Source organism: Taudactylus pleione, unplaced genomic scaffold (assembly GCF_031769625.1).
Source record: "Taudactylus pleione unplaced genomic scaffold, aTauple2 ptg000069l, whole genome shotgun sequence".
Classification (NCBI taxonomy): Eukaryota; Metazoa; Chordata; class Amphibia; order Anura; family Myobatrachidae; genus Taudactylus; species Taudactylus pleione.
In genome coordinates this window covers 2,925,770-2,944,526 of record NW_028284471.1, presented here as the reverse complement: position 1 = coordinate 2,944,526, position 18,757 = coordinate 2,925,770, and the positions used below count along the sequence as shown (strand labels likewise).

Sequence of the window (18,757 nt, the reverse complement as noted above, 5' to 3'; positions counted from 1 at the left end):
CTGTGAAATTGTCTACGTGTTGATGTCATTTCTGTCAGCGTTGTCCTTTTCATGTTTAAAGGTAATTTTGGTCGCAGAAGTAGTATGCATATCATTCTCACAAGTTTAAGTTACCATGTGGACATCAGGACCTGAAAAGTGTATTACAGTAATGCCTGACACTTCAGTGCAGTGTTACCCAAAGCCTGCCCTCAGTTTATCCTAACAGACCAGGTTTCATGGATAAGCCACACATGTGGTTGAGTTAAAAATTATTGCTACGCTAATTAATTCACCTGTACTCAAACACCTATTTCCTTAAAACCTGGATTGTTAGATAGGTTTGTGAATCTGAATTGGGAAACACTGCCTTAGTGTCATACACATACGTAAAGGAGGATCTAGTTATATCAGCTATAAAACTTTATTTTCAGTTTTATCTTATTTGGGGATCCTTTGCTAACCTTGGTTTATGAAGAAGCCAGAGGCAGATTCAGTTACATGTGAGCTGCCTATGGCAGTTTGCATTGCGCATTTATCAGCCCATTATGGTAGGCTGATTCTGCTCGTAACTCCATAGGCTGTGAGAAGAGTCATCATTCTGTGAGTTAACATGCTACCACTATTTAATTCAATCTGCCCCTAAATGTCAAAATGCTCCTCCACCAATCTGGGTTCAGTTTTCTTTATTAGTGCCTGTGGACTAGGGCACATTTTCCTTAGGCAGCTGCTTTCAATTATTTCATTTTAAACTTTTTAAAATATGATTTTGATCATTTTCTGACTTGTTACAGTCAGGGCTTATTAAACCAGGTACTATGGAGTGTAAAAATGAGCCATGGCACCTGACTTCTGGGGAGCCATGTGTTGCGTGAGCAGGGCATTTGTCTTTTTCACCTCTGTGCGCTGCTGCATCTTGCTACGTTGGCAAAAGGCTCAGGGTACATGGCAGCAGTTTGCTTTGTAGTAAGTTCTCTGCTCTGTTTACTGACCTGGCAGCTAATTGACTCCACAGAATGCTGTGTGTACAGTTTGGCATTGTGTAGCACCAGACTCAAACCTGCTCATAGTGCTATTGATCACAGATCAGTGTCTCTAATCAGGTGGGCTCAGGATCCATGGTGAGATGAAAATACTCAGGGACACTGATCAGTTTGCCTCTGTGAACATGGAGGAGCAGTATGGCTGTGACTGAGAGAAAGGGGTTATCGCTGATGTTGCTGCTAATCAAATTTTGGGGTAATGATGGAGAAGTTTTATTTTATGTCAGGGTTTAAAGAATGCAAAAGGTAGGGGCTATTGATGCAGAATAGAGGTGTCCATGGAGCATGGGATTAATGATGACACTGAATGGGAGGGTTATTGTGGTTTAGGTAATGTGGAATATTATGATTTATACAGTGGAAGGGAACAGAATACTTATTAATGATACTGAGCAGGGATAAGAATCAATAGAAGCATATTGGATGGACTTTGTGTGGTAGTGGGCGGAGATAAAAGAATGTGATGGAGGGGGTGGGGATAAAGGAACGAGAAGGGTCATGATGTGGATTGCAGGGAATATATCCGTAGAGGGGTGAACTGTGTCTAAAGGGGTTGGAGTCCACTATGACTCACTTCCCAATAAAGAAGTTTCAAAATGGATTCTTTAAAAAATTTCAAGCCCTGAAGTACAGTAAGTCATAGAGTGTTTTCAAAAAGTAAAATTATAATATAAAAATAGAATTGTTAGCTTATTGCAGCTAGTTGCAAGAAGAGTACACGATATTGTTCCATGAGCGATATCGTGTAGTGTGTCCCCGGCAGTTCTGTGCTCAATGTCCTTAACGACATTGAGCGCACACACAGAACGATATCGTTCAGTGCTGGCACCCTCCCTCATCCCCAAACCTGCCCAACCTGACCATACCATCAGGTTGGACTACAGGTTCTGGCAATGAACAATGTCATCAACGACCGGCGGGAGCGCGCATCACTGGTCATTTATGACATATTCACTGGTCAATTATAATTAACGATATCGTTCAGTCGTTCAAGATGTCGTTTAGTGGATACCCGACTTAACAATGGGCAAAGAAATCACAATGTATTTTTGATGTAATGTACTCTCTCTTGCCTTATCCTGTGACATGTACTATGTTGTTCCCTGTCATAGGTTCAGTAAAAGTGACTCTCGCGCACAGCTGCCCTCTTGGGTTCGTCCTTACATACGAGTCTATGACAATTTTGGCCATATCATTCGTGATGTTTCTCAGTTCTTCCGTGTGGCACAGAAAATTGTGAGTTTAATTAGAGAACCAGGAATGTTAATAGTTGATAATAGAACGAAGTTGATTAGGTTATAATAAGTTGGCGTTCTGATCTGGACAGGAGCTATTGCTTTAAAAGTAGGTATTCAGCTCTGTAGAGAGTTGGATCTGCATCCAAGTGTATACAGTGAACCATTCACCTCCTTTGTAGATGCCGCTTCCTGTGCCACGTAGTAAGCACAAGGACGGAGGCCCTACTCTGTCAACCTCTGACTCGCCTGCACAGTCCCAGCTTACTCATGCAGCATTTAGCACACGGAATACCTTAATAAAAGCGAAGAACCTAGACTCTCATGTGCCCAGTCTGAAGAGGAAAAGAGATGGTGAGTGTGTGGCAAGGGGTTTACCTTCACATTCGTGTGTGTGTGTGTGTGTGTGTGTGTGTGTGTGTCTAAACTATGTCTGTATTTTTACATGACAACAGGCTGCACCATGGACCTGCCATCTGGAACAGTCTCTGGCTTATGTGAGGGTTACGAGCAGGATGTGGGTGTCGCCATTCACCGCCCAGCTGGATTACTGGATGCATTGGATCACAGTGAGAAGAGATTGCATGGCGAGCCAAACTCAGATGAGAAGGTGACCATGGCAAGGTTTTGGTTGTCTTTCCAGCTTTTACTTTGGAATCTGTCATGTATCTGATACCAAACATGTCCCTGTGATACTCCAGGTTACGCGTTTCTCAACGCTGTCTCTACAGTATGACAAGAGGCTGGCTGAGGAGCAGAGAGGTGGCAAGAAAAAGATAAAGGTGGTTCATAGCCGGGTATGTCTGTATTCTACAATTTCTATGTCCTCTCTTCTTTCTTCTTGTGCTGTGACTTTCACCCTCTAGGAGGGAGGGCACTGGAAGGAAAGACTCCTCTCTCCTACATTCCTCTTGCTTCCCTGTGTGAATACCATGGGGGAGTTTCATGGATACAGAATGTGTATGTGATGTATGATCGCCTGGCTGCTACACAGACAGTGGAATGTTAGCTCCCAGGAGAGCTTGCAAACAGATCCCTGGGTCCTTGCGACACACTTGGGGTTATATTTACTAAAGGGTGGGTTTTTAGAAGTGGAGATGTTGCCCATAGCAACCAATCAGATTCTAGATTTTATCTTCTAGAAGGTGCTAGATATATAAGTAGAATCTGATTGGTTGCTATGGGCAACATCTCCACTTCTAAAAACCAGCACTTTAGTAATCATACCCCTAGGAGCTCCTTGCAGCTCTTCAGTCCACACCACCCTGTCACAGATTTCTGTTGTCAGCTATTTAGCTGTACACAGGGGGGCTCAGTGACTGACTTCTATTTTCCCTATACAATCTCCAACTTTAGGAATTTACCTTTTTCATATGTCCTTTTATGACTTGCTCTATTCTGGTCACCTAACCTAGTTCATGGCATTTGGGATCTTATCTTTTTGAACTAAGAAGGATTAGATAGGTTTTTTTTTTTTATCCTCTGGGATCCACAATTATGGGTGTTTTCATAGGATGTGGTGAGTGTTGAGGAGTTAGCACTTAATAGGTTAACTTTTTTAAGGTATAGAAGTCCCTCCCCTTCAACCCCTTTCCTTGTTTTAGATTAAGTGCTGAAGGAGTATGTCGGCACACAGTGCCGAAACGCAGATCCTGTAGGCTGAGTTGGGGAGGGCAGCAGAGGTGCATCTGCTAGTGAAGGGGTGTCCCGGGGGAGCTGCAGAGTACCGACAGCTAGCTGAAGCCAGGACCCACTGCTGCTGACGCTCAGTCGACAGCAGGGGTCAGTGGCTGTGCGGCTGGCTGGATGCACGGCTGCAGGAACCAGGGTTGCTGGCTGTCTCTTCCCAGCAGGAGGCAGAGGCAAGCCACAGAGATGCAGAATCCAGGTCCCGCTGCCGGGATCAGTGGGCAGTGTAGCGGCAAGTGTCGCTTTGCAGCAGTGTAATAATCCAACGCAGGTACTATGAAGACAAGTAAAACTGGCGCACTCTCTGTGTGTAATACAGATGCCGGCCATTACAGATCAAGTTGGCTGGCAGCAGGACGTATAATCCGGACCAGCCCACCATGCCTTTTGATGGGGGACTGTATCTACGGCAACAGCCTAAGTTCTCACCATATGAAGAGGGTCACAGTTGGAGTGTAAAGGCGCGAAATCACTACATCTGTCATCGCCTGAACATGCAGGCCAAACTTCCGATATCTGCAGATTGTGCATGTTCGGGGGATGAGGGAGGGTGCTTGCACTGAACGGCATATCGTTCAGTGTGGGCACATTATCAACTGCACAGGATGATGAACGATGTTGTAATCGTACAGTCGTTCCACTCTCATGTAGTGGATACGCACCTTTAGGCTGATCATTAGACAGCCCAGAGGAGTTGCTGCACATAGTACAGTCCAGCAACTTAAAAGAGAATTTACTAATGACTGCTGTGAAGCTCCTCTCTTTCCCCTCCTATCAGGGACTCCACTTTGCTGGAATGCCGGTGATCCATGACTGGTTATGGGAGGTCCCTGTTGGCTCTGTGGAGGAACCAGCTTGGGCTAGGTCTTTTGCTTTTCTCATAGCTTCTGTTATGCGAGAGGAGTTGTCTAATTTTGTGTCTAGTCAGAGTAACAAAATTGTTGATGCTCAATTGGATTCATCTAAGATGAACCAGAGTGGTACACGGACACTGTTTTTCTTCTGAGGGGTCCAGGACATTAGGGTGCGCGGAGGTGCCATCTTGGGCTAGGGAAATAGAAAGGACTGCTTTAGGGCTGAAAAGGACGTCCTCTTCATTAAAGAAGTTCTTGTCTTCAGCTGTGTCTAAGATGCGTAAGCTGCAGTTAATGGATTATTTGTGTGTATTTTCTGATTGTGAAGTTTCCTCGGAAGAGGAAGTGCATCAGGAAGATTCTGAATTTGAGGAAACCGTATCCTTAATGGAAGAAGGATCAAGCGTTCAGGGGGTAGATGACTATTTTAAAACTGTGTTAGAATCTTGACCTTCGAGATAATCAGGAGAGAAGATATCTATTTTTTATCCCCACAATTGCCTGATAAGAAATTTCATATTCCACACAAGTTTCCTTCTGTATATCCTATTCCAGACAGTGATATAGCTTAAAGTGAGCATTCACAAAGGGTGGATGTTCCTGTAGCTTGCTTTTCTAAGGCCACGATTCTAACTATTCCAATTGGGGCCTTTCTATTAAAGAAAGTTTTGTACCGGAAGTGTGAGAGCATATTTAATTTTTACGTTGCTGCAGGGGCAGCAGTATTGCTTCAGCTTGGGTAGGCAATGAAGAAGTGGTCTAACCTTTTATAAAGTCTCAGCTATTATCCAATGCAGAGCAGCTCAAAATAGGAGCAGATTATTTGGGAGAAGCCAGAAGCCACTTTAGATGCATCTTCAATTCAGTCGAGGTTTTCTGGGCTAGCACTGGTGGCTAGATGCATTCTATGGTTAAAATCATGGAATGCAGAAATGCAGATTCATATGTTTCCTAAGTTTTACAAAGTTAATGATATTGCCAAAGCAGAGCATTTTTCTCCAAGAAGCTTGGGTATTCCTCTCCCCTTGCTGTAAGGGGACATACAACCATTGATGTCCCCTTACAGCTGATTGGGAAAAGGTGATTTCTTCCTCAGGGTCCATAGGGGATCCTCAGGGGTACCATGGGGGGGGGGGGGGGGTTGGAGAGATCCGAGCACCATACAGTTAAACCTTTAGCTACCAGGAAGCACTGGTCCTCCTCCACATAATCCCCGTCCCCAGCCACAGGCAGACAGTTTTTTGTTTGGTGCTGGCAGGACTGGTCGCACCTTTAGACAGGGGGAATGCTTAGGCAGCCCCAAGCTTTATTTTATTTATTTGAGCAAGCAGCAAGGTGTCCTAATGGGCGCCTGTGCTGCTGCTCCAGCTTCCGACGTAGCAACACCGTTGAGTGGTCTGGTGATTACGGCAGGAGCCAGCAGGGCTTGGCTAGCCGCTCCACTGGGGACCTAGGGCTGCAGCCGGATACACGGAGACGTACAGGTAAGGTGATTATATCGTGTGTTGTGGAGACCTGCCGGAGGACTCTGCAGTGGGACGACTGGTTTGTTCGCTCCCCCACTACACCACCGGGGCAGTTAAAAGCTGGTTGTCAGAGTTCAGCCGGGGATTGGCCGTCCCTTACCGTCCCGCCGGCTTCCTCTGACTTCCCGGGCAGTCGGGCGGCTGGCGCGGCGACGTGGGAGGAGCTGAGCATTCACCCTGTAGCTGTGGTGTCAGGCGACCCGGTGAGTGGGGAACGCAGTTTCCGTCATGGGTGCCGCCATGACACTTTCCCTATGTCAGTACTTCCTTCCCTGAGTGGCCCGGCTGGTCAGCTGACGCTGTGGGGCTATCAGCAGGCTTCCAGGGGTATATATCCGGCTCCTGTGCTCCAGGTAGTTGCCTGAACAATCATTGTCGCCACTAGTGTAACTAGAGGAGTCTCGTTCCAGGTTCCCGTGCTTCCAGTGTGTTTCTTCCAGAGCTTCTGAGCTATCTCACCACAGTGCCTTTACTATCAACAGCCTGTGTGGCAGCTAACCTCCATCTCTCCACAGTGCCTTTACTAATCAAAAGCCTGTGTGCAAGTTTAACCTCCATCTCTCCACAGTGCCTTTACTAAGCAACAGCCTGTGTGCAAGTTAACCCTCCATCTCACCACAGTGCTTTTACCATCACAGCCTGTTAGCAAGTTAACCCTTCATCTCATCGCAGAGCTTTTACCATCACAGCCTGTTTGCAAGTTAACCCTTCATCTCATCGCAGTGCTTTCACCATCACAGCCTGTGTGCAGGTTAACCCTTCGTCTCATTGCACCCTAGTGCATGATCTCCGGCCGGCAATCCGGTATATACTTCGTGGGATATCCAGCTGTTACCTCAGCCTACCAATAAATCTCCACACCTCTCTAGCCAGCACCTCAAGTGCCTTTCTCCAGCCAGGAGTTCTATCCCACTCACCACGTGCCTGTTCCAGGCATTACCCTTGGGCCACGGGTGTTTTGATTCTCTTTTCCCTGCAGGCCTTGGTCACCAAGTCAAAGGACCGCAACCTGCTTACAGGGAGCCGCACAAGCCCATATCCCGCTTGGAGGGGTCACTGGCGAACACCTCCTTGTGAGTTAGACTCCGCACCATTGACTAGGTCTAGCCAACGACTAAGACTTGTGGATGCGGAGATCATACGTCCAGGCCCCTCGCCTTCGCCTCCTCCCACAGCCTCAGACCTCTGCTTTCAAAAACCCGCCTCCCAGCGTGACACTGGTGTTGGGGACCATGTAGAGGCGGTTGATGCAGCAGCGGGGAGGTAGGCTCTGCGCCCGCAAGCCCCTCCCCCATCCCAGAGCGCAAACCCTCACAAGAGGTTTCCCGCCTCTGAGCTGCTCCTCCCCTCACCCTCCTCCCTATATGATGAGACGCACAGCAGCCAATTAACAGGGCTTTTTGGAAGCTATAGGTCTCAGGAGATTTGGGTCCAGTCTCCCTGTATACCTCTCTCTGGGGCCATGTTATACATTGCACAAATCCTACCAGCCCTTTGAGGCTTGAGTAGTTGATTTAGTGCCCATTATAAGTATATTTATATGCATTGTATGTGACTTGTGCTAGCTCTGCTGTTGTGACATACTGTATTAAAACTTTCAGGAATCGGGTATGGTAGTTTGACAGTTAAAATATCAACACTTGCAATGGGGGACACTGAGCTTGAATCCAGCATGCCGACAAGTTAATAATGTGATTTACAGCATATTAAAAGTGCTGGCTCTACAGCTTTAAACATGATGATCTAAAGCAGAGGTTCTCAAACTTGGTCCTTAGGACCCCACACAGGTCACATTTTCCAGATCACCCAGCAGGAGCACAGGTGCATTCATTACTGGCTGACACATTTTAAAAGATTCACAGGTGGAGCTAATTATTCCGCTTGTGATTATGTGAGGATACCTGGAAAACATGCACTGTGTGGGGTCCCGAGGACCGAGTTTGAGAACCTGTGATCTAAAGCACCAGGTTGACGGAATTGGGTTTCTTCCAGTGCACTGGCTTCTATTGGGTGTGATATAACACACTGCACACATCTTTGGCTTAAAGGTGATTTAACAGGAAGTATAAAAAAATAGTGATCTTTTTCTAATCTTATGTTATACTTCACATACTATTTATAGACCCAATTCCATTTCTTTCCCAGACTATGGAAGACAGTTCCCCTCCTAACAGGAAAATGAGCAGTGCATCGATGTTCTTGTTGTCTGTGAAGCAGTGCCTAAGTCAGGAGAACTACAAGCTCTTCATGGCAGCCTTGACCGACTACAAGAAAAATGATAACTTGCAGACTCTCATTCCAAAGCTATGCGCCCTCTTCTGCCAGGACCCTGGGAAACACATCCTAATACGAGGTGAGTTTCTGTAACTGCTATGCCTAGCCTCCATGTCGCATACTTCCTACCACAGCGAACACCACTTCGACTTCTGACTATTATGTTAACATTTTTTATTTGGAGAGTAGTGTTCGACAACAGTGAGTTCAGTCCACTAATTTGTGTATCTCTTCAGGTTTCTACCAGTTTATTAGACCCCATCATAAGAAGGAATTTGACTTGGCCTGTAAGGAATTTACTGGAAATGGATGTGGATACAAGCCGGAGCACAGTATACCACGGACAGAGAGAGAAAAAGGTGAGACATTTTTAGTTTTCTTTCCATTACAAATATCAAATAGATCTATCCCATCTTGTTATTAATATCCTTTAACTAAATTCTATACAGCACAAGATGCTACTGGATCAAAACTCACCTTCTCAGAGAGTTCAGCTGAACACCTGAACCATGGCGGGGGGCATTTAAGTTCCGAGTCACTGAAAGGTAAGGGAAGCTGTCACAGAACTGAATGATCCCATATGCGGTTCCATACTCCTGTTATTTGTTTTAAGCGCCTTCCATAGAGGTTGTATTCCGATTTGTCACTTTACAGCATGATGTGGGATCCAGGTATGTCGGCATGCCTCTGTATAAATGTTGGACAGAATGCATGTATTTCTGTATTGCTCATGTATTTTATCACTCACAAAAAAGTTATTGTTAATGGAGTCATTGTATATTTTCCTATTTAAATGTATCATTAGTGTTATTTGTATATAAAATTACAACAAGGTATAATTTTTATGGGCTGACTGCAAATCACATTTCTGTTTTACGAGCTAATTTGTGAGGGGCAGTTTTATATATGCAAAAAAAGTGCTGAACAGTTTTATTTGATGTCGGATACATTTTGCTGTCTGAAATCCTGCGGTGTGAGAACACTGCATCCTTCTCCTTTACTGCAGAAACACAACTGTTCAGTTGGCTAGTTATGAGAAGTAACACAAATAGTACAAGAAGCATCGACTGACCAACCTGTCATATAATGCAGAACTAACAAACCTTCATGACTGAATACATATTTAGGCTTGCATCCACTTCTTGCTCCTTCACAACTGGTTATGCTTCGGGGGGTATAAATCCCTATTGCAGAGAGAAGCCTGTTAAGTTTGTTTTAAAAGTGTAGTGTGAGAATCTTTATATTTTCTCTAGTATAGGGACTGAACAAATCAAAGGTGATTAACTATTATGGATCGCTAACAAGTGCTAACAGATTAAAGGACCTCTAAACTTAAAACAAGCCATCTTATAAAGAAGAGCTAACAGTAATGGTGCATACACACTTAACGATTTTTTGAACGATTTGTCGTTAACGACGTCTTTATCGTTCAGTCGTTCAAAAAACCTTCAGTTTCTGAGTTATAATGATGAACGTTCAAGCGCACTCCTGTTTGTAGTTATCGTTCATCGTCCATTTCAGACTGTCCAACAGCGATTTTCATTAAGGGAAGGAACATTTTTCGTTCATCGTTGTAAAAATCGTTCATTACACTTCCAAAAAATCGTTATCGTATAAGTAAACGTTTGAAGGTTTTATCAGAACTGAAGATGTATCCGATGAATTTGATGATGGTGGTGATGTTTTCCTACACACAGTAGACTTTTCTGTCAGTTATCCTATTAATGTACATTTAACCCAGCCACTTTTAGGAAATGTGCTCATGGGCGGCAGTGCAGCTTCTTTGTCTTGTCCTACAATCGGTGGAAAGTGAATGCAGTTTGTGGTCCACAAAACTAAATGTAATTATTGGGCCACAGATTAATATGCTTGCTTGGAGACCCCCATTTCGACTGCCTATTATTGACACTTAATCCACTATGCACAAGGTATTATTATTATTATTATTATTATCCTTTATTTATATGATGCCACAAGTGTTCCGCAGCACCTTACATAGAACTAATAAGTGAACAAGAAACAAGTAACTTACAGTACATTACAGTGCAGGACAAGGACATAACTTCTATACATTGCTGCAATAGTGATTAAGGCACTCACAATAAGCAGCAGGGAGTTGGCAGTCGAGTGTTAGGTGCCCTTATGGGGGGAGTAAGGAGTAGAAGAAAATGTAAAGAGAAGCACATGAGGGAAGAGCTTGCATTCTAAAGGAATGCAATCTCTTTTAATGCAGCTTTGAGGTACGAGGAGAACCAAGGTAAGGGATCTTCACTTCCTCCCTCTCCAAGAAAAAAACTGTATTGGTGGGCCTTATAGACAAATATGCATTACAGAACAGAATATATGGATGAAGCATTTCTAAATCTCTAAATTTGAATTTTAAGAAGAAAATATTTCACCTATGAAGAGTATTTACAAAATGATCCCATGTTTTTTTAAAAAAAATTGTGCTTTGTCTTAAAGATTGGCTGTAGGCAGCTCTTATTTTTATTAACCGATAATTATATAGCACACAAATTTACCAGCACTTTAGAGAGAATACGAGTATGACCACTCGCATCAGTCCCTACCCCAGTGGAGTTCACAATTTATATTCCCTACAATGTGTGTACATACACTCTAAGGTAGGGGTGGGCAATAAGCGGCCCTGCAGCTGTTGTACAAATCCCAGCATGCCTTGCAACCGTTTTATTATGGCTAAATCGCAGAACTGTGGCAGGGCATGCTGGGATGTGTGCAGTTCTACAACAGCTGGCGGGCCGCTTATTGCCCACCCCTACTCTAAGGTACATCTTTAGCCAGAACCTACAAATTCCCAAGGAGGACATTTCTCCAAAAAAAAATATCTTTGTACAGAGACAACCATTACAACTTTATTATAAGTATAGATATAGAAAACACTGTTAGGTTATTGCAAAAGATTAGACCTATATTTTGGATCAGCTTCTTATTCTTGAATTTCTTTGTATTGTCTTCTTCCATCCTGAACAACTTATTTTTTTATTATTACCATGTTTGGGTTCTTAGAATTTATTGGGGCTTCTGAGAAGTCTTCTGTCTGATTTCAGACATTAGCTCTTGTACATGATATTTCTTAGAAGCACTCAATTACGTACTATCAATGATGCCCGGTCAGTGGTGGTCTGGCAGCAGACACTGCGATCTGAGTGGATGCATGCTAGGAGCCGGAAAGTCGCAGAGGCCACATTCAGGGCACTAGGAGACACTGCCAGGACAGAAGGAGCAGCGCCATGGAGTCTGGCGCACACTCTATGCAGGCACAGCTGCCAACCATTACAGATGTTGGCCAGCAGCAGGAATTGCATCCAGACCAGACAACCCTGCCTAGTGAAATGGAGGGGGCCTGGAAGTGTGGCAACGCTGGCTTCTCTTACCCTGCTGAAATGGTAAGAGTAGTGAACGGAGGTACCAGGGCTTTTCCTTATCCAAAAGGGGTATGCACTGAGGTAAGACTGCTCATCAGGCAGCCCGGAGAAGCAGCAGATGGTGCAGTCCAACACCTGAAAGGAGGGTCTGTGATGACTGTTTTGAAGCTTCTCTCTTCCCACTCCTCTTAGGGACTTCACATGGCTGGAAATCTGGAATTATCTGACCAGCTTAATTATTTCTATTCAGATATTTAAGTAGTTTTCTCTGTATGTATGCTGTGTAATAGTATGTATAATACTGCCTTTGTGAAATGACCACCTTACTGGTATTTTTAAAACAATGACAGAAAAAGGGAATACAGTAGTTCCAGGACTAAGCCGGGAGGAGGAAAACTGGTTTGCATCTTTTTTGTGCATGTTAGGCTAAATTACCTAATGGGGACCCATATGCTTGCTGTGCTGCCTGCAAGTATGCTTGTGATCCATAACAGGTTACAGAGGTTCAGACAGGCTCTGGGGAAGAACCAGCTCAGACTAGGTCTTTTGGCTCTATAGCCATAGCTTCAGTTATGAGAGAGGAACTGTCTAATTTCTACTGCAGGGTCCATAGGGTATCCACAGGATACCTTGGGGTATAGGTGATGACGTCAGTCTTCAGGCACCACAGAGTTAAAGTTTTCAGCCTCCCAGGATGCATCTGGGTCCCTCTCCTATACCCCGCCCCCGGGCCAAGGCATCTCAGTTTCGTCGGTGCCTGGCCGGAGTCGGGGGCACTGTGCAGAGGGGGGCTATGAAGAGCCCCTGAAGTTTGTTTTAAAGGCAGCGCTGGCTGCACATCTTGGAGTACAGCATGGACAGTCAGTACTGACGTCCATGCCGTCTCCCCTACACCCCGCCGGTACTGATCCGGGGATGCTGGTAGACATCTGGGGTCACGGCTAGCGGTGACCCCAGATGTTTTGGACCATGGCCAGATCCAAGGGGATAGCAGGTAAGCAGCGGGGTCCCGCGGTGGGTCCCCGCTGGTCACATGGTCCTGAGTCCCCAGGCAGGGGGCTCCTTGGGGACTGGCTGCAGCGTGGAGCCAGGCGACCAACCTGCGCTTCCACTACCCCCTGGGACAGCGGGCCGCTGCTGAGCGGCATGCGCTGCGGTGTCCCAGGGGTTAAATGCAGGCCAGGGGAGCGCGCTTTCCCTGTCTCTCAGCCGGCGCCTGCCCTGCTGCACACAGCCTCTCTGCTCTGCCCGATTGGCCATAGTGTGTCAGCGCTCCTCCCCCAGGCCGGCCTCCTTCATCCTCTGCTCCTCGATGGCCATCTTTAAAGCATGGTGAATGCTGCTGGAAGCCTGTGAGCGGTGGCATTGCGGTCTGGGTCCCCCAACATACCTCTCCTCCGTTTGTCAGAGGTCAGTGTATGCAGCGCTGAGTCCTACCAGCCTGAGGGTCTGAGTAGTTGAGAATCAGCGCTAATAGTGCAGGGATTTGTTTCTTCTGCATTGTATGTGACTAATCTGCTAGCCCTGCTGTCTGTACTTTCACTTTCTACTGTCAGCCATATTACTGTCCCTGATCTTGCTCTGCTCAAGGCCCTTGCGGTGCACGGTGTGCAGGGTGTTATTCACACTATACCAATAAGTATAGGTGTGAGTGTCACATACTTACCATCATGTCTGAGACTGATTTTCCTCTCCAGCTCATGTGTACTAAATGTAAGGTACCAATAGCGGAGGGGGAGGGTAACGCGGAGGGGTTATGTCCCCAGTGCCTGGCACTGTCACGGACGATTATGGTCCCGGTACAGGAACCTCCCTGGGCTTGTTTCGCTAAGGCGCTTACAACCCTTGTGGGCCAGCTAGCTCTGTCACCTGCGTTTACCCAGACGGGTTTGTCCCAGCGGTCAGTGGTGTCGTCACCCATGCGGGAGTTCCCGAGACAATTGATGGTACCCCACAGTCTCCCTGTCCCTTCCCAGGTTTCTCCGGAGCCTGTGTGGATTAATACTCTAACTACATCGGTTCAGCATTTGTCCGATGTTTTACAGGGGGAGTCTGTGTTGCGGCCTCATAATAGGCCGGTGGCGTCTTTATCTGCTCCTTATGGAGATCACGATGAGACATCAGTTGATGGGGAGATTCTAGATCTATCTGACCAAGAACCTCTCCGTACCAAAGAGCCGGACACGAAGCCCAGGGTGTATATCCCTGGTCTTGTTCGTGCGGTCCGCATGGCTTTAGTTATTGAGGATATTGATCCTTCGGTGGCCAATTTCAAATATGCCTTTTTTAAGGATATTAAGGGTGAGGCTATGGTGTTCCCTCTTTCTGATCAATTAGCGGATCATTTAGAGGAGGCGTGGAAAAATCCAGGTAAACGGTTTCAGCCCCAGAGGCGCTTAGCCGTGGCTTATCCGTTTGCAGACAATTATTTTTCTAAGAGGGAATCCCCTCCACAAGTGGATTCACGTGTCACACGCCTAGTCAAAAGTGCCACGTTGCCTATGCCTTCGATGTCATCCTTGAAGGATGTCACTGACCGCAAGGTGGAGATCTGCCTCAAATCCGTTTATTCCCTTGCAGGGGGAGCATCCAGACCGGCTATGGCCGTGTGTTGGGTAGTCAGTGCTATGGAGCGCTGGGCGGATAATTTGAGGTGTCTTTGGACTCTGACTGTTCGGCTGAACAGACCAGGTTGGTGGGCAATCTCCGAGTCTCGGCCACTCGCATTAATGAAGCGGCCTTAGACATTTGTATGCTCACCTCTAGGATCTCCTCGGCAGCCGTGGCTGCTCGTCGCACCTTATGGTTGCGTTCTTGAAAAGCGGACGCGGATTCCAAAAAGGGATTAGAAGGTCTGACTTTCAATGGAGAGGTACTATTTGGTCCAGATCTGGACAAAATAATAGCTGCGTTGGCAGCAGCAAAATCTGCATGTCTTCCGTTTGCTACGATTCCTTCTAGTGCTGGTGGGTCGTCTTTTCGGCCTCACAGGGCCCAGGGTAGGCCTAAAGCACAGTCCTTTCCACGGCAGGCTGGGACCAAGAAATTATCCAAGCCCAAGAAACAGGTCTGGAGTACCAGACGTCCGGCTCCTAGGTCAGATGACAAACCTGCGGCCTGACGGTCCGGGCCTCCTTTTGGGGATCCCAAAGTGGGGGGCCGCCTGCTTCAGTTCGCACAGTGCTGGTCGAGGACTACGACAGACACTTGGGTTCAGGAGGTGGTCTCTCACGGGTATGCCCTCTCCTTTCGGCACAGGCCTCCATCCTGGTTCTTTACCACAGGCCTTCCGCTAGACCGGAGCGAAGCCTCGGAACTGCGGAAGGTTTTGCACACTATGCTCCAGGCCGGAGTTATAGTGCATGTTCCAATTTCCCAGAGGGGCCTGGGTTTTCTGTTCCAATCTATTTTTGGTGCAGAGACCCAATGGGTCTTACCGTCCAGTACTAAACCTAAAGGCCCTCAACAAGTCCTTGAGGGTGCCTCTGTTTCGGATGGAGACCCTGCGGTCCATTATTCTGGCACTGGAACCTGGGGACTACATGGTGTCATTGGACATCCAGGACGCTTACCTGCATGTCCCTATTCTTTTGCGCCATCAGCAGTTCCTCAGATTTGCAATCTGCAACGAACATTTCCAGTTCGGGGCGCTGCTTTTTGGCCTGTGACTGCTCCACGGGTATTCACCAAGGTCATGGCGGTCGTGGCGGCTCTTCTGCGGACGCAGGGAGTCCGACTGTTGCCTTATCTGGACGACCTTCTGTTGATAGCGGGGTCTCCAGAGCTTCTTTTTGGATCTGACGATTGCGGTACTGCAACGTCGCGGCTGGTTGATAAACCCGCAGTGGTCCACTCTCACCCCGTCTCAGAAGATCCTGCACCTCGGGGCCTTATTGGACTCCAGGCAGCAGCGGATCTTTGTGACGGAGGAAAAGATCCTGTCCAGATGCTTACGGCCACGCCACTCTGAACATGCCCGATCTCATCTGATCTCGGAAGCTAAGCAGGGTCAGGCCTGGTTAGTACTTGGATGGGAGACCGCCTGGGAATACCAGGTGCTGTAAATGGATTGCCTCAGTGTCGCAAGTCCCAGACGATGGTGCTCACTCCGGAGGTTCGCCTGTCTCTAACCTGGTGGTTGCAGACGACCCACCTCGACAAGGGTCGCCTGTTCTGGGTGGCGAACTGGGTCCTGTTAACAACGGACACCAGTCTCCAGGGCTGGGGAGCTGTCACGGGTCCACACTTGTTTCAGAGCAGGTGGACTCGGGCGGAAGCGGAGCTTCCATTACACATTTTGGAACTCCGTGCGGTGTTCAGAGATCTCCAGCTGGCACAGCCGGTTCTCCAGGGTCACCCTGTGCAGGTCCAGTCGGTCAACGCCACCACGGTGACCTACTTAAACCAACAAGGAGGAACCCGAACTCGGGCAGCACTCACAGAAGTGTCCCGTATTCTGGTCTGGGCGGAGCGCAATCTCCCAGCAATATCAGCAGTGTTCATTCCGGGAGTCCTCAACTGGGAAGCAGATTTTCTCAGCAGGCAGGACGTGCATCCGGGAGAGTGGTATTTACACCAGGACGTCTTTCAGAGTCTGGTGGACAAATGGGGTCTTCCAGAGATAGACCTCATGGCGTCCCGGCACAACAAGAAGTTGCGGTGTACGGGTCTCGAACAAGAGACGAAAAGGCGTCTCTGGTGGATGCTGTCTCCGTCCAGTGGACGTTCTAGTTTGCCTACCTTTTCCCTCCGTTTTCCCTTCTTCCGCGGGTAATACGGATATTCAAACGAGAAGGAGGTACGCTACTGTTGATAGCTCCCGAGTGGCCCAGACGGCACTGGTTTTCCGACCCCCAGAGTCTGTCAGTAGATGTTCCTCTGAGGTTACCATTACGACCGGATCCGCTGTCACAGGGTCCTTGTCTTCACCCGGACCTGACTCGGCTGTCGTTGCCGGTGTGGCTGTTCAAACGGTCATGCTGATGTCCAGAGGGTTTTTCTGGCTAGGGTGTTGGCTTTCCTACAGGCTGGACTGGATAATGGGCTTCGCCTGGCTTCTCTGAAAGTGCAGGTGTCTGCCCTGTCAGTCTGGTTTCATCATAGGATGGCTGCGCTCTCTGATGTGCGCACCTTTATGCAAGGTGTTCTTCGCATTCAGCCACCTTTTGTGCACCGGTGGCGCCTTAGGATTTGGCTGTGGTCCTCAGAGTTCTCCAGGGATCGCCGTTTGAAACACTGGGCTCAGTGGACTTGAAATGGCTTACAGCTAAAACCATATTCCTTCTGGCCATTGCCTCTGCCAGAAGGGTTTCGGATTTAGGGGCTCTCTCTTGTAGACCCCCTTTTCTGATTTTTCAGAGGAATAGGGCGGTGCTTCGCACTCGTCCGGGATTTCTTCCCAAAGTGGTATTCAGTTTTCACATCAATGAAGAAATTGTTGTGCCGGCTTTCAATTCACCTGGACTTTCAGTGGGTGAAGCCACTTTGGATGTTGTGCGGGCCTTAAAGATTTATGTGGACCGCACTTCTTCGTTTAGGAAGTCGGACGCCTTGTTTGTCCTCCTATGGCTTACATAAAAAGGGTTGGCCTGCTTCACAGCAGACTTTGGCAGGCTGGATTCGTATGGCAATTTCAGAAGCTTATCTTCATGAAGGTCTTTTAGTTCCCTCCTCTGTGAGGGCTCATTCCACTAGGACCTCCTCTGTGGGTCCTTCGTGGGCAGCTAGACGTGGTGCCTCTGCAGTTCAGATCTGCAAGGCTGCTACGTGGTCTTCTGTCCATACCTTTGTGAGGTATTACGCTTTTGACACCTTTGCCTCTCAGGATGCTTCCTTCGGGCGGCGGATTCTCCTCTTAGCACAGGAGCGTCCCCACCCTTGAAGGATACTGCTTTGGGACATCCCAAAGGTATCCTGTGGATACCCTATGGACCCTGCAGTAGAAAATAACAGATATGGTAAGAACTTACCCTTGTTATCTCTATTTCTACGAAGTCCATAGGGTTCCACAGGACTCCCGCCCTGTCGCACCTGTACTGCAGATGGACTTTATTCTGGTCACCGGTTTTTCCGTCTCCCTATGGTGAGAATGTGATGCTTGTGAGTGTCCAGATCTTTCTTCTCTCTCTTTCTTCTCCTCCTCAGGCCTATGGCTTGTGACGTAACTAAGATGCCTTGGCCCGGGGGCAGGGTATAGCAGAGGGACCCAGATGCATCCTGGGAGGCTGAAAACTTTAACTCTGTGGTGCCTGAAGACTGACGACATCACCTATACCCCAAGATATCCTGTGGAACCCTATGAACTTCGTAGAAATAGAGATAACAAGGGTAAGTTCTTACCATATCTCTTATTTTTGTGTCCAGCTAGAGTAACACATATCCAGATAGTTTAATCGAAGATGGACCCAGGTGGTACACAGGCAGAGGTCTTCTGGGGTATCTGTGTCCTGAACATTAGGGTCCTTGGAAGTGCTATCCCTGGCCAAGGCAATGGAAAGGACTGCTTTAACTCGTGAAAACACTTCATCTTCTCTAGTTTGTTTTCAAATGGGCCAAAATGTGTAATGCTGGGCATACACTATACAATTATCTGTCAGGTATCTGTCCAATATGGCTGGTTGGAATGAAAGCCTGGTAATGTACGGGAGCAAATGACAATTGCTCATATGGTTTTAAACACTGGAAAATTGACAAAAAATAATTGTTCAAATTGGTTAAATTCGTGTGTTTTTAACCAATTTGTCTGAACGACCATTTTTGTCTGTTATCCAG

The 18,757-nt window shown here is 47.2% G+C and overlaps 1 protein-coding gene and 1 pseudogene across 4 annotated transcripts in view; both read left to right on the top strand.

Moving 5' to 3' along the window:
- RTEL1 (regulator of telomere elongation helicase 1) overlaps positions 1–18,757 on the top strand; it is a 140,400-nt gene that overhangs the window by 61,835 nt on the left and 59,808 nt on the right. For all 4 annotated transcript variants that reach the window (XM_088467037.1, XM_088467035.1, XM_088467036.1 and 1 more), the window contains exons 24-30: positions 2,135–2,258; positions 2,440–2,611; positions 2,713–2,867; positions 2,959–3,054; positions 8,472–8,679; positions 8,837–8,959; positions 9,050–9,145. In XM_088467037.1, coding sequence (XP_088323163.1) covers positions 2,135–2,258; positions 2,440–2,611; positions 2,713–2,867; positions 2,959–3,054; positions 8,472–8,679; positions 8,837–8,959; positions 9,050–9,145 — 974 coding nt within the window. The remainder of the gene's footprint in view (positions 1–2,134; positions 2,259–2,439; positions 2,612–2,712; positions 2,868–2,958; positions 3,055–8,471; positions 8,680–8,836; positions 8,960–9,049; positions 9,146–18,757) is intronic.
- Positions 15,935–16,053, top strand: LOC148534244 (5S ribosomal RNA; annotated as a pseudogene).